The sequence below is a fragment of the Homarus americanus genome, unplaced genomic scaffold, assembly GCF_018991925.1.
Source record: "Homarus americanus isolate GMGI-L3 unplaced genomic scaffold, GMGI_Hamer_2.0 scaffold25249, whole genome shotgun sequence".
Classification (NCBI taxonomy): Eukaryota; Metazoa; Arthropoda; class Malacostraca; order Decapoda; family Nephropidae; genus Homarus; species Homarus americanus.
The window spans coordinates 115,289-127,586 of record NW_024719500.1 but is presented as its reverse complement, the minus strand read 5'-3'; the positions used below and the strand labels follow the sequence as shown (position 1 = coordinate 127,586).

The window sequence follows — 12,298 nt, the reverse complement described above, 5'->3', positions numbered from 1 at the left end:
CACAAGGAGAGAGGAGGGTACAGAGGAGGAGAAGAGAGGGAGGCATGAGGAAAGAGTAGAGAGGAGGATGTAGGAGGGAGAGTGGGAGTGTGTCGAGGAGGAGAGGAGAGAGGAGGAGAGGGGGAGGGAGGGGAGGGACAAAGGAGGAGAGAGGGAGAGGAGTGCACGAGGGGAGGAGAGAGTGTCTGAAGGGGGAGAGAGAGAGGGGTGCAGGTAGGGGGGGAGAGGGGAGAGAGGGAGGCATAAGGAGGAGAGAGAGAGGGGTGCAAGAGGAGGGAGAGAGAGAGAGAGGGAGTGCACGAGGAGGAGAGGGAGAGAGAGAGGGAGTGGATGAGGAGGAGGGGGAGAGGGAGTACGAGGAGGAGAGGGAGAGAGGGAGGCAGTGAGGGAGAGAGGAGAGGGAGGTACGAGGAGGGGGAGAGAGAGGGAGTGCAGGAGGAGAGGGCGAGGGGAGTGATGAGGAGGAGGAGAGAGAGAGGGAGTGCTGGGAGGAGAGAGGAGGGAGAGAGAGAGGGAGTGCACAAGGAGGAGAGAGGGGGGGGAATTAAGGAGGAGAGGGGTGGGGGAGGGTTGGTACAGAGGGAGGAGAGGTGTACAGAGGGAGGTAGAGAGGGGAGAGGGAGTGGCAAGGAGGAGAGGAGGGGTGGGTATCAAGGAGGAGGGGTGAGGGGGAGTGCAAGGAGGAGGAGAGAGAGAGAGGTGCAAGGAGGGGGAGAGTGAGAGAGGGAGTGCACAAGGAGGAGAGTGAGAGAGGGGAGTGCACAAGGAGGGAGGGAGGGGGAGTGTGCAAGTGAGGAGAGTGAGAGGGGGTGCACAAGGAGGAGAGTGGGAGAGGGGTGTACAAGGAGAAGGAAGTATATGTTTTGTTTATCTATGTTTAAAACACGTCATTTTAATCTGGCCTTTCATAGTACAAAATGTTTCGACTAGTAAGCCTTGATATTATTGAAGGTGGCTAGGTTAGAAATTTGGTTGATTTCTTTTCATGTAGAACAGAAATGGTAATATATATTCAATACATAAACCAAATATGGTAGTATAAAACTGGAGGATATATTTAAAAATGCACTATAAACAGTAATTCATGTTATTTATATATTATATGTAATATGGTATTTATGAGTGTAATAAAACCTGTGGTGTATGTGTGTGTGTGTGTGTGATGTACTGTATATCGGGCAGTGGTCCTCCCACCCTGCATGGCATTGGACATGTGGGTCACATGCTGGTAGGCACCTCCAGGTATTTGGAAAAACTTTCACCAACGTAGTCTACGTTCCATCCTCTGAGTTCGCTGGAACACAGGAAACATGCCAGTGTTATTGCTGAATACCAACTGTGGGTACGTGAGCCATTATCCGTGAACGGTTACGCTGGACTGGGGCCATGTTACCTCTATGGACGACAGTAGACTGTTAAGGGCAGTTTTGTTGCAGTCACCTAACGAATAGTAAACGTAACGCTGGAGGGGAGCTGAAAGGTATAAGGGTAGTCTTAAGACAAGGACCTGAAAAGTGCCAAATCGACCCCTACTGAGAGTCGATTATTCTGTATATCGGAACGCTTAGAGGAGCACCACACGAGAAGATGTCAATTTTTCGAGTTGGCCTGACTAAACCGAGTGTAGACAAGCGCCAAAACAGGGGAAGATGCCACCGCCCTCCGCACTGATGGGCAGCCTCCACATGTGATCATTTACCTGCTTCCTGCATCGGCCTTTAGTCACCTCAAAACTCACTGCAACCTAGGTGATATCCTAATAATTCATATGCTGTATCATAGCTGGATGATCGTCATATTCGATTCGAGGACATGTTAGAAAGAAGTGTGTGTGTGTGTGTGTGTGTGTTGTGTGTAAAAAATAATAATAAAAATAACACAAGAGACCCCATTTTTTACCTGTGTGTCAGTGTAGTGTGTTGTTGGTACAGGTAACTCCTGAATATACCTGATTGTCAATTACCTAAGGCAGTAAAACTGAATTGTCACGCCTCACCACTGCTACTTCTCCGTCTTTGTTTCTATGTTTTTATTGATTCGCCATTCATTCTTCTATTTGATAAGAATACTATCAGTGATCAATTGTTTCTCCTTTCACTTGTATTCTCATAAAATACACACACACGCACGCACACACACACACACATCACGCACACTCATTACGGTTCTCATCTCCCAAATATACCTTCCCATCTCCACCCTCCCTCCCCACATTCTCACACGTCCTCCATGATCCCCACGCACCCTCCCCATCTCCGCACACCCCACATCCCCATACTCTCCTTATTCCCACATCCCATGCACACCTCATCTCCCAGACACCCTCCTTATCTCCCCACTCCTCATCCCCCACACCCTCCTCATCCCCCACACCCCTCCTATCTCCCCACCTCACCATCTCCCCGTACCCTCCCCCCACTGACCCCACCATCCCCACCCCACAACCCCACACACACCCCACCGTCCCACATACACCCCCACGTCCCCCATCTCCCACTCACCCCCACCATCTCCCACTACCCTCCCTCATCTCCCCACATCTCCTCATCTCCCCACACCTCCCCATCTCCCCACACACCCTCACATATCTCACCACACCCCCCTCCCCACCCCACACCCTCCCCATTCCCCCACACACCCCTCCCCCCATCTCCCCACACCCCACCCTCCTCATCTCCCCACACACCCTCCTCATCTCCCCACACCTCCTCATCTCCACACCCCCCCATCTCCCACACCCCATCTCCCCACACCCTCCTCATCCCACACCCCCTCCTCATCTCCCCACACCCCATCTCCCCACACCCCCATCCCCACACCCCCATCTCCCCCACTGTGTCCCCACACACCCTCCTCATCTCCCCACACCCTCCTCATCTCCCCACACACCCTCCCCTTCTCCTCCCCTCATCTCCCCACACACCCCACTGTCTCCCACACCCTCTCCCCTCCCCACCAACCCTCACTATCTCCCCACACCTCCCCATCTCCCCCACACACCCTCCTCATCTCCCACACACCCTTCTCATCTCCCACACCTCCTCATCTCCCACACACCTTCCTCATATCCCCACCCCATTCCCCACACCCTCCTCATCTCCCCACACCCCCATTCCACACCCCATCCCCACCACCCTCCTCCCATCCCCACAACTCTCCTCATCCCCACACACCATCCCCACACACCCTCCTCATCCCCACACACCCCATCCCCACTCCCCCCATATCCCCACACACCATCCCCACACCCTCACCATCTCCCACAACCCTCCTCATCTCCCCACACCCCCACCTCCACACCACCCTCCTCATCTCCCCACACACCCTCCTCATCTCCCCACACACCCCACCATTCCCCACACACCCTTCCTCATTCCCCACACCCCTCCTCATCTCCCCACACACTCCCCTCCCATCTCCCCTGCCCACACCCTCACTATCTCCCCACACCTCCCTGCATTCTCCCCACGTTCCTCCTCATCTCCCACACACCTCCTCATCTCCCCACACACCTCCTCATCTCTCATTACACCTCACCATCTCACCTGTAAGGGAATTGTGGAGAAACACGTTAAACTGGGAGAATATCGAGGTCCATTTATCATGTATTGAAAGGATTACAAACTATAAAGTATTCCATTCAGATATTACATTATTTAAATCTTCACTGTACAGGCGTTAAGCTATTCGGGGATATATTTATATTTTTCTGTTACTATGACAACCGTAGCAGAAGACATATTTACCTAAGTGAGGTGTTTATCGGATGCTATGGTAACTATACGTGGGACATTATGCAAAGTTTGGGTTAATTTTGTTACTATGGTAAATCTACGAGGGACATAATCAACTAAGTGAGGTTTACTGGTTACTATAGCAACTGTAATGGGTATATTTTTTTCCGTTACTATAGCAACTACGAGAACATTTAGAATAATAATAGGAGAAATTAATGATAAATGTTAGATACAAATTATATCTTTCGTTAATAAGAGGATAAAGAGATTAAAATAAATAACTTTGCATTTATGAAGAGTACAACAATAAATAATTGAGAATGGGCAAATAGATGGAACTGACAGCAGAGCATGGAAGCCTGATGGATGGAGCCTGGGCACCTGATGGATGGAGCCTGGGCCGCAGTGGATGAGACCTGGGCGCGATGGATGGAGCCTGGAGCCTGATGGATGGAGCCTGGGCTGATGAGATGAAACTGGGCACAGTGGATGGAGCCTGGAGCCTGATGGATGGAGCATGGGCCTGATGGATGGAGCCTGGGCCTGATGGATGAGCCTGGGCCTGATGGATCAGGCACAAGGCCTGATGGATGGAGACATAGGCACAATGGATAAATAGGCCTGATGGGATGGAGACATAAGGCACAGTGGATGAACCTGTGGATGGAGCCTGGGCCTGATGGATGGAGCACAAAGGCCTGATGGATGGGAATGACCTGATGGATGGAGCACAAGGCACAGTGATTGAGCCTGGAGCCTGATGGATGGAGCCTGGAGCCTGATGGATGAGCCACAGACACAATGGATGGAGCAATAGGCACAGTGGATGAGAACGCAGACACAGTGGATGGAGACATGACACAGATGGATGAGCATGGGCCTGTGGATGAACCTGGGCTGATGGATGGAACATAGGCCTGATGGATGGAGACAAAGGCCTCAGTGGATGGGACCTGGAGCCCGATGGATAGACAAAGGCCTGATGGATGGAGCCTGGGCCTGTGGATGGAGCCTGGGCCTGATGGATTAGACACAAGGCCTGATGGATGGACCTGGGTGATGGATAGACACATGATGATGGAGCCAGGGCCTGTGGATGGAGCATGGGCCTGATGGATGGAGCATAGGCCTGATGGATGAGACATGGGCGCAATGGATGGAGCCTGGAGCCTGATGGATGGAGCCAAGGCCTGATGGATGGAGCATGGAGCCTGATGGATGGAGCATAGGCCTGATGGATGGAGCACACTGGGCCGTGGATGGGCCTGGGCCGCAGTGGACGTGAGGCGCAATGGATGGAGACATAAGCGCAATGGATGAACAAAGGCCAGTGGATGGAGCCACAAGGCCTGATGGATCAGGACATAGGCACAGTGGATGGAGCATGGGCGCAGTGGATGGAGCATGGGCCTGATGGATGGAGCCTGAGCCAGTGGATGGGACATGGGCACGATGGATGGAGACAGAGGCCTGATGGATGGACATGAAGGCTGATGGATTAGACACAGGCTGGATGGACATAGGCCTGATGGATGGAGCCTGGAGCGCGATGGATGGAGACAAAGGCCTGATGGATGGGAGCCTGGGCCTGATGGATGGAGCCTGGGCCTGATGGATGAGCCACAGGGCGCAGTGGGATGGAGCCTGGGCCTGATGGATGGAGCAAAGGAGCCTGATGGGATGGAGCCTGGGCCTGATGGATGGAGCATAGGCCTGATGGATGGAGCCTGGGCACATTGGATGGAGACATGGGCCGCATGGATGGAGCACAAGGCCTGATGGAGCACAGGCCTGATGGATGGAGCGCAGGCTGATGGATTAGACATAGGCACGTTGGGATGGAATGAGCCAGTGGATGGAGACATGGAGCCTGATGGATGAGCCTGGAGCGCAGTGGATGAGACAAAGAGGCACAGTGGATGGAGCCTGGAGGCCTGTGGATGGAGACAAAGGCACAATGGATGGAGCCTGGAGCCGTGGGTGGGCAGGCCTGATGGATTGAGCCTGGGCCTGATGGATGAGACATAGGCCTGATAGGATGGAGCAAGGGCACAGTGGATGGAGCCATGGGCATAATGGATGGAACCTGGAGCCTGTGGACAGAAACATAGGCACAATGGATGGAGACATAGGCACAGTGGATGGAGACAAAGGCAAATGGATAGACATCAGGCACAGTGGATGGAGCATGGGCCATGGATGGACACAGGCGCAATGGATGGAGCCTGAGCACAGTGGTTGAACAAGAGGCCTGATGGATGGAGCACAAGGCACAGTGGATTAGACTAAGGCCTGATGGATGGAGACACAGGCCTGATGGATGGACATGGAAGCCTGATGGATGAATAAGGAGCAGTGGATTAGACAAAGCACAATGGATGGAGCATAGGCCTGATGGATGGGGCCTGAATGATGGATTGAACCTGGGCGCAGTTATGGAACCAAGGGCCTGATGGATGGGGCATGAGCCTGATGGATGAACATAGGCCTGATGAGTTTGGAGCCTGGGCCTGATGGATGAACTGGGAGGCCTGATGGATCAGGCATAGGCACAATGGATGAGACCTGGGCCTGATGGATGGAGCATAGGCCTGATGGATGGGCATGGGCGCAATGATGGGAGCAAAGGCCTGATGGATGGAGCACAGGCCTGATGGATTAGACATGGGCCTGATGGATGGAGACAAAGGCACTGATGGATGAACTTACCAGGCACAGTGGATGGAGACACAAGGCCTGATGGATGGAGCCATGAGCCTGATGGATGGGCAAGGCACAGTGGATTAGACATGGGCCTGTGGATGGAGCACAAGAGCCTGATGGATGAGCATGGAGGCCTGATGACAGGCCTGATGGATGAGCCACAGGCCTGTGGATGGAGCAAAGGCCTGATGGATGAGCCTGGGCCACAGTGGATGAACTGAGCTGATGGATGAGCCTGGGCACGATGGACAGGATTGGACACAGGCACAGTGGATGGAGACACCTAGGCACAGTGGATTGGAGCCTGGGCACAGTGGATTGGACAGGCCGTGGGATTGGAGCACATGGCGCAGTAGGTCAGACATGGGCGCGGTGGATGGAGACGAAGGCCTGATGGATGGGGAACAGGGCCTGATGGATGGAGCCTGGGCACAGTGGATGGAGCATGGGCGCAATGGATGGAGCCTGGGCGCGTGGTGGAGCCTGAAGGCCTGTGGATGAACAAGGCACAGTGGATGAGACACAGACACAATGGATGAGCATGGGCACAATGGATGGAGACAGAGCTGATACTTGCAGCAACTGATGGGTTGACCTGGGCCTGATGGATGGAGCCTGGAACTGATGGATGAGACACAGGCATGATGGATTAGGCATAGAGGGCAATGGATTAGACCTGGGCCAGATGGATTGAGGCAGTTCGATGGATGGAGCATAGGAGACTGTTGGATGGAGCATGGGCCTGTGGATTGGAGCAAGGCACTGATGGATGGAGCACAAGGCGTGGATCGACTGGAGCCTGTGGATGGGCACAGGCACAGTGGATGGAGCATGGGCCTGATGGATGAGACATGGAGCACGATGGATGGAATGGAGGCCACTGAGTGGGCACAGTGGATGGAGCCTGGGCCTGATGGATGGAGCCTGGGCACATTGGATCAGACATGGGCCTGATGGATGGAGCAAAGGCACGGTGGATGGAGCCTGGGCACAATGGATGGAGCCATGGGCCTGATGGATGGAGCCTGGGCCTGATGGATGGACAAGCACAATGGATGGAAAAGAGCACAGTGGATGGACAAGGCGCAGTGGATGAGCCTGGGCACGATGGATTAGCGCTGGCACAGTGGATGGACACAGGCACAGTGGATGAGACATAGGCCTGATGGATGGACTGGGCCTGATGGATGGAGCCTGGAGCACACTGATGGATGGGCATAGGCCTGATGGATGGAGCATGGGCGCAATGGATGGAGCCTGGGCAATGGATGGAGCACGGCTGTTGATTAGACAGGCCTGATGGACAAAGGCCTGTGGATGGAGCACAGGCGCAGTGGATGGGGCCTGGGCACGTGGATGGAGCCTGGGCCTGATGGATGGAGCAAAGGCCTGATGGATGGAGCCTGGGCACAGTGGATGGGCACAGGCTGATGGATGGAGCCTGGGCACGATGGATGGAGCCTGGGCCTGATGGATGGAGCATAGGCCTGATGGATGGAGCACAAGGCGATGGATTGGACCTAGGCACAATGGATGGAGCATAGCCTGATGGATGGACACGGCACAGTGGATGAGACAAAGCACATGGATGAATGGCTGATGGATGGAGCCTGGGCATGATGGATGGAGACATGGGGCGCAGTGGATGGAGACACTGGCCTGATGGATGGAGCACAGGCCTGATGGATGGAGCCTGGAGGCCTGATTGGATGGAGCATGGGCCAGATGGATTGGACAAAGGCCAGTTGGATGGAGCACAAGGCCTGATGGATGGAGCCTGGGCCTGATGGATGGAGCCTGGGCGCAATGGATGGAGCCTGGGCCAGTGGATGAGCCTGGGCACAGTGGATGGAGCCTGGGCCTGATGGATGGAGCATGGAGCCTGATGGATGGGAGCCTGGGCCTGATGGATGGAGCCTGGGCTGATGGATGGAGCACAAGGCCTGATGGATGGAGCCTGGGCCTGTGGATGGAGCACTGGCCCATTGGATGAGACATGAGCCAGTGGATGGGCATAAGGCGCAGTGGATGGAGCCTGGAGCAGGTGGATGAGACCTGGGCCTGATGGATGGAGCCTGGGGCTGATGGATGGAGCCTGGGGCACGTGGATGGGACACAGGCCTGATGGATGGAGCATGGGCCATGGATGAAACACAAGCCAATAGATGAACCTGATGAATGATGGACACAAACACAATAGATGAAACACAAACACAATAGATGAAACACAAACACAATAGATGAAACAAAAACAATATATAAAACAAAAGCACAATAGACGAAACAAAAACACAATAGATGAAACATAAACACAATAGATGAAACACAAACACAATAGATGAAACACAAACACAATAGATGAAACACAAACTCAATAGACGAAACAAAAACCTTGATACTCATTACGTCTCATTACGTGTTGGGTCCCTGTTCAGTTTTACCACTAAATGTTGTAATGGTTGTGTTCCTCTGACCAAAGAGAGGGAAAGGAGAAGGAGGGAGGAGGAGAGAGAGATGGAGAGAAGGGGGGAGAGAGCAGGAGAGGGAGGAAGGTAGAAAGATGGGGAGAAGGAGATGGAGAGAGGGAAGGAGAGGTAGGAAAGGAGAGAAGTGGGAGGGTGAGCAGGAAAGGGATGTAGAGAGAGGTGGTGGAGAGAGCAGAAGAGTGAGGCAGAGAAAAGGATCGGCGAAACAAGGAGGAAAAGTAAAAAGGGGAGATGGAAAGGTATAACATGGGATGGGAAGAGGATGAGAGAGAGAGAGGGCAGAAGGGAAGGGAGGGAGACGGAAGAGGGATAAGAAAAGAGTAGGAGGTGAGAGGAGGGGAGAGAGGTGAGAGGAGGGGAGAAAGGGAGGGAATATAAGAAGGCACGACAAGAGAGAAAGGAATGAGGGTTAGGAAAAGGGTGTGAAAGTAAGAAGAGAATATGAGAGAGAAGAGAAAGAGACATAAAGAAAGTGGACAAGAACCCACTCGAGATAATTAGGGAAGACTACTGCAAATTGCTCGACCAGACACTAAGTGGAACACGCGAGGGTACGTTCTGGACATAGCGGGTGGAATATTTAATGGATGAGGGAGATGGAGTAATGCCGAGGGAGAGTGTGAGATAAGCAGAGTGGAGTGAGAGGGGGGGGTAAAAAGGAAAGGGTGAGAGGTAGGTAGGTAGGTAGGACCGGGTAATGCCAGGTACGAGAGCCGGGTAGTGCCAGGTACGAGAGCCGGGTAATGCCACGTACCAAGGCCAGGTAGTGCCAGGTACCAGGGCCAGGTAGTGTCAGGTACCAGGGCCAGGTAGTGCCAGGTACCAGGGCCAGGTAGTGTCAGGTACCAGGGCCAGGTAGTGTCAGGTACCAGGGCCAGGTAGTACCAGGACCAGGTAGCAGCCACAGGACGTGTTAGCAGAGTAAACATGTGTGAGGGAGAAGCTGGTCAAGTGAAGTGTTTATTCTATGGCGACTTACACACACACACACACACACACACACACACACACACACAGCGCGCGTCTTCAATCCCTGTATGCACATGTAAATTACCAATCACATCAAGTTCTCGACATTTTAAGACATAAATCACACAGAGTCGGGGATGAGGGTTGAGGCCTTTCATATATCGAGAGTATAAATTCACTGTGTGTACTGAACTAATGACCTGATCCAATTTTATTATAGGTAGTTATTTGAAGGTAAAGATGAGTGATGTTTGGATATGAGGAGGAGAGCTGCTTGTGCTGTGAAAGAGAGAGAGTGAGAGAGAGGAAGGAAGGGAGTGAGTGAGTATGAGATAAGAGAGAGTGAAAGAGTGTGTCAATGAGAGAGAGGGAATATATATAAAGAGAATTAGGACGATGGATGATAGCTAGATAGATAGATAGATAAAGTGTATTAGCAGGTCACATAACACTTGGGAGGAGGAGGGTTGTCGGGGAAGGGAGGAGGTGGGGGCAGGTGTTGACATAGGTCACACAAATAACAAGTGTCAACACCTGCGCTGACGACCTCCCTATCCAGTCTCTTATAGTTCTCAATGTGTCGTAGGATGAATACTCCTCTTTGGGTCTAAATTCTCCAAGGCTCGTAAAATTAATATTGCTCGTAACTGAAGACATAAAAATATAGCTAATTGGTTGAAATAAGTTAAAAATCCTTTGTGTTTTCTTCCTTCGTCCTCATTATTTATCTTCCTCGTCATTCTCGTTTCTTTTAATTTGTCCTTTATACATCCTCTTCCTTAGTACTCTGTAATGAGACAAATCTCACAAGAAGAGAATTACATATATAGGTAGGAAGTATAGAGAGTAGGAATGTAAAGATAGGAAACTTGGCAGCGTGGCCTGGATGTTATTTGCACAGCGTCACTACGCTTATCTTATCTCGTATGTCAATACACATATATCACTTCTTAAAGGGACAACTTGTTAAACACCTCTTGATACAACTATTTATTACTTCACTCAATGACATGGACACATTAATATCACTACTATATCGGGGTACTAACACATTATGCTTTACGTTACTTGACACTGACTCTCGGACACACCTGAATGAATACACTTCCCACAGTAGGTAACTCACCCTAGGACGTTCTGACAAGACTCACGTGTACCCTGACGTAGGCCCAGTGAGTGCTGGCTGGGCTGCCTCCTATGGGAGAGTCTGCTTAGCTGGCGATGCCGTGGTCTGGTCGGGAGGTCTCCCTCCCGACCTGGGGAGGGGACGTGCGTGACTCTGCTTAGTGAACCGAGTGACGACCCGAACGGGAGGGAGATGACAGCAACTAGAATGAGAATCAGTATGACCAGAATCAGAATGATAATGATAATCCCCGTGGACGGGACTGTAGGGCCTTTATATGGGGTCGGCCCAGCCGGCTTCTGACCTCTAACAATTAACACTAAACTGGTTTGATCTAGATAGCTGTGTGCAGGTGTGGTCCTGGCCAGGTGTCTTGGCTAGGTGCGGTTGTAGGTCACCCAGCTCACGTCATTAGCGGGCGAGGTCAAGTCCCTTGGGTCGACCTGAGGTGTGTCAACCCGGAATGTGGTGGTACCACGAGGTCTGCAGTGCTCTTGCTGTTATATGCGGCATAATTCTGGGCTGTAAGGTTTGGTCTGACAATCACTCATTACAACTCTCTTTCTCCTTTTTCTATGAAATGGAATTTATTTTCTGCTCTTTACATAAAATACGGGAAAATACGGAATAGTACGAGGAAAAAGGAAAATTATGGAGGTTGAGAAATAATGAGAAATATTACAATCAAATACTAAGAGATACATAAAGAACATTGGGGACAATCTAGTCTAGCGTTCTTTTAGAGGTCGAATATTCTGGCGTTCTTTTAAGGAGTTAACTTTTCGTTCTTTTAGGAGATCATCTCTGCTAGCCTTATTTTAGGGGTGATGTCTATCTTAGCGTTCTTGTAGAGGTCAAATATTCTGGCGTTCTTTTATGGGCTATCCATTTATCGTTCTTTTAGGGGCTATCCATTCATCGTTCTTTTAGGGGCTATCCATTTATCGTTCTTTAAGGGGCTATCCATTCATCGTTCTTTTACAGGCTATCCATTTATCGTTCTTTTAGGGGCTATACATTCATCGTTCTTTTAGGGGCTATCCATTCATCGTTCTTTTAGGGGCTATCCATTCATCGTTCTTTTAGGGGCTATCCATTCATCGTTCTTTTACAGGCTATCCATTTATCGTTCTTTTAGGGGCTATCCATTCATCGTTCTTTTAGGGGCTATCCATTCATCGTTCTTTTAGGGCCAGCTATCTTGCTATCATCCTAGGGCTGTCACCAAGTTCAATGTTATTCGTATCTCAGCGTCTCCTTGACCATCTTTCACTTTC

The 12,298-nt window shown here is 51.5% G+C and overlaps 1 protein-coding gene across 1 annotated transcript; it reads right to left on the bottom strand.

Moving 5' to 3' along the window:
• Window positions 1-7,110: 7,110 nt before the first annotated feature.
• On the bottom strand, window positions 7,111-8,577 carry LOC121860078 (splicing factor 3A subunit 2-like). Its single transcript, XM_042357091.1, has one exon. It carries the CDS (start codon window positions 8,575-8,577, stop codon window positions 7,111-7,113), a length of 1,467 nt encoding a protein of 488 aa, XP_042213025.1.
• Between the last annotated feature and the right edge of the window lie 3,721 nt (window positions 8,578-12,298).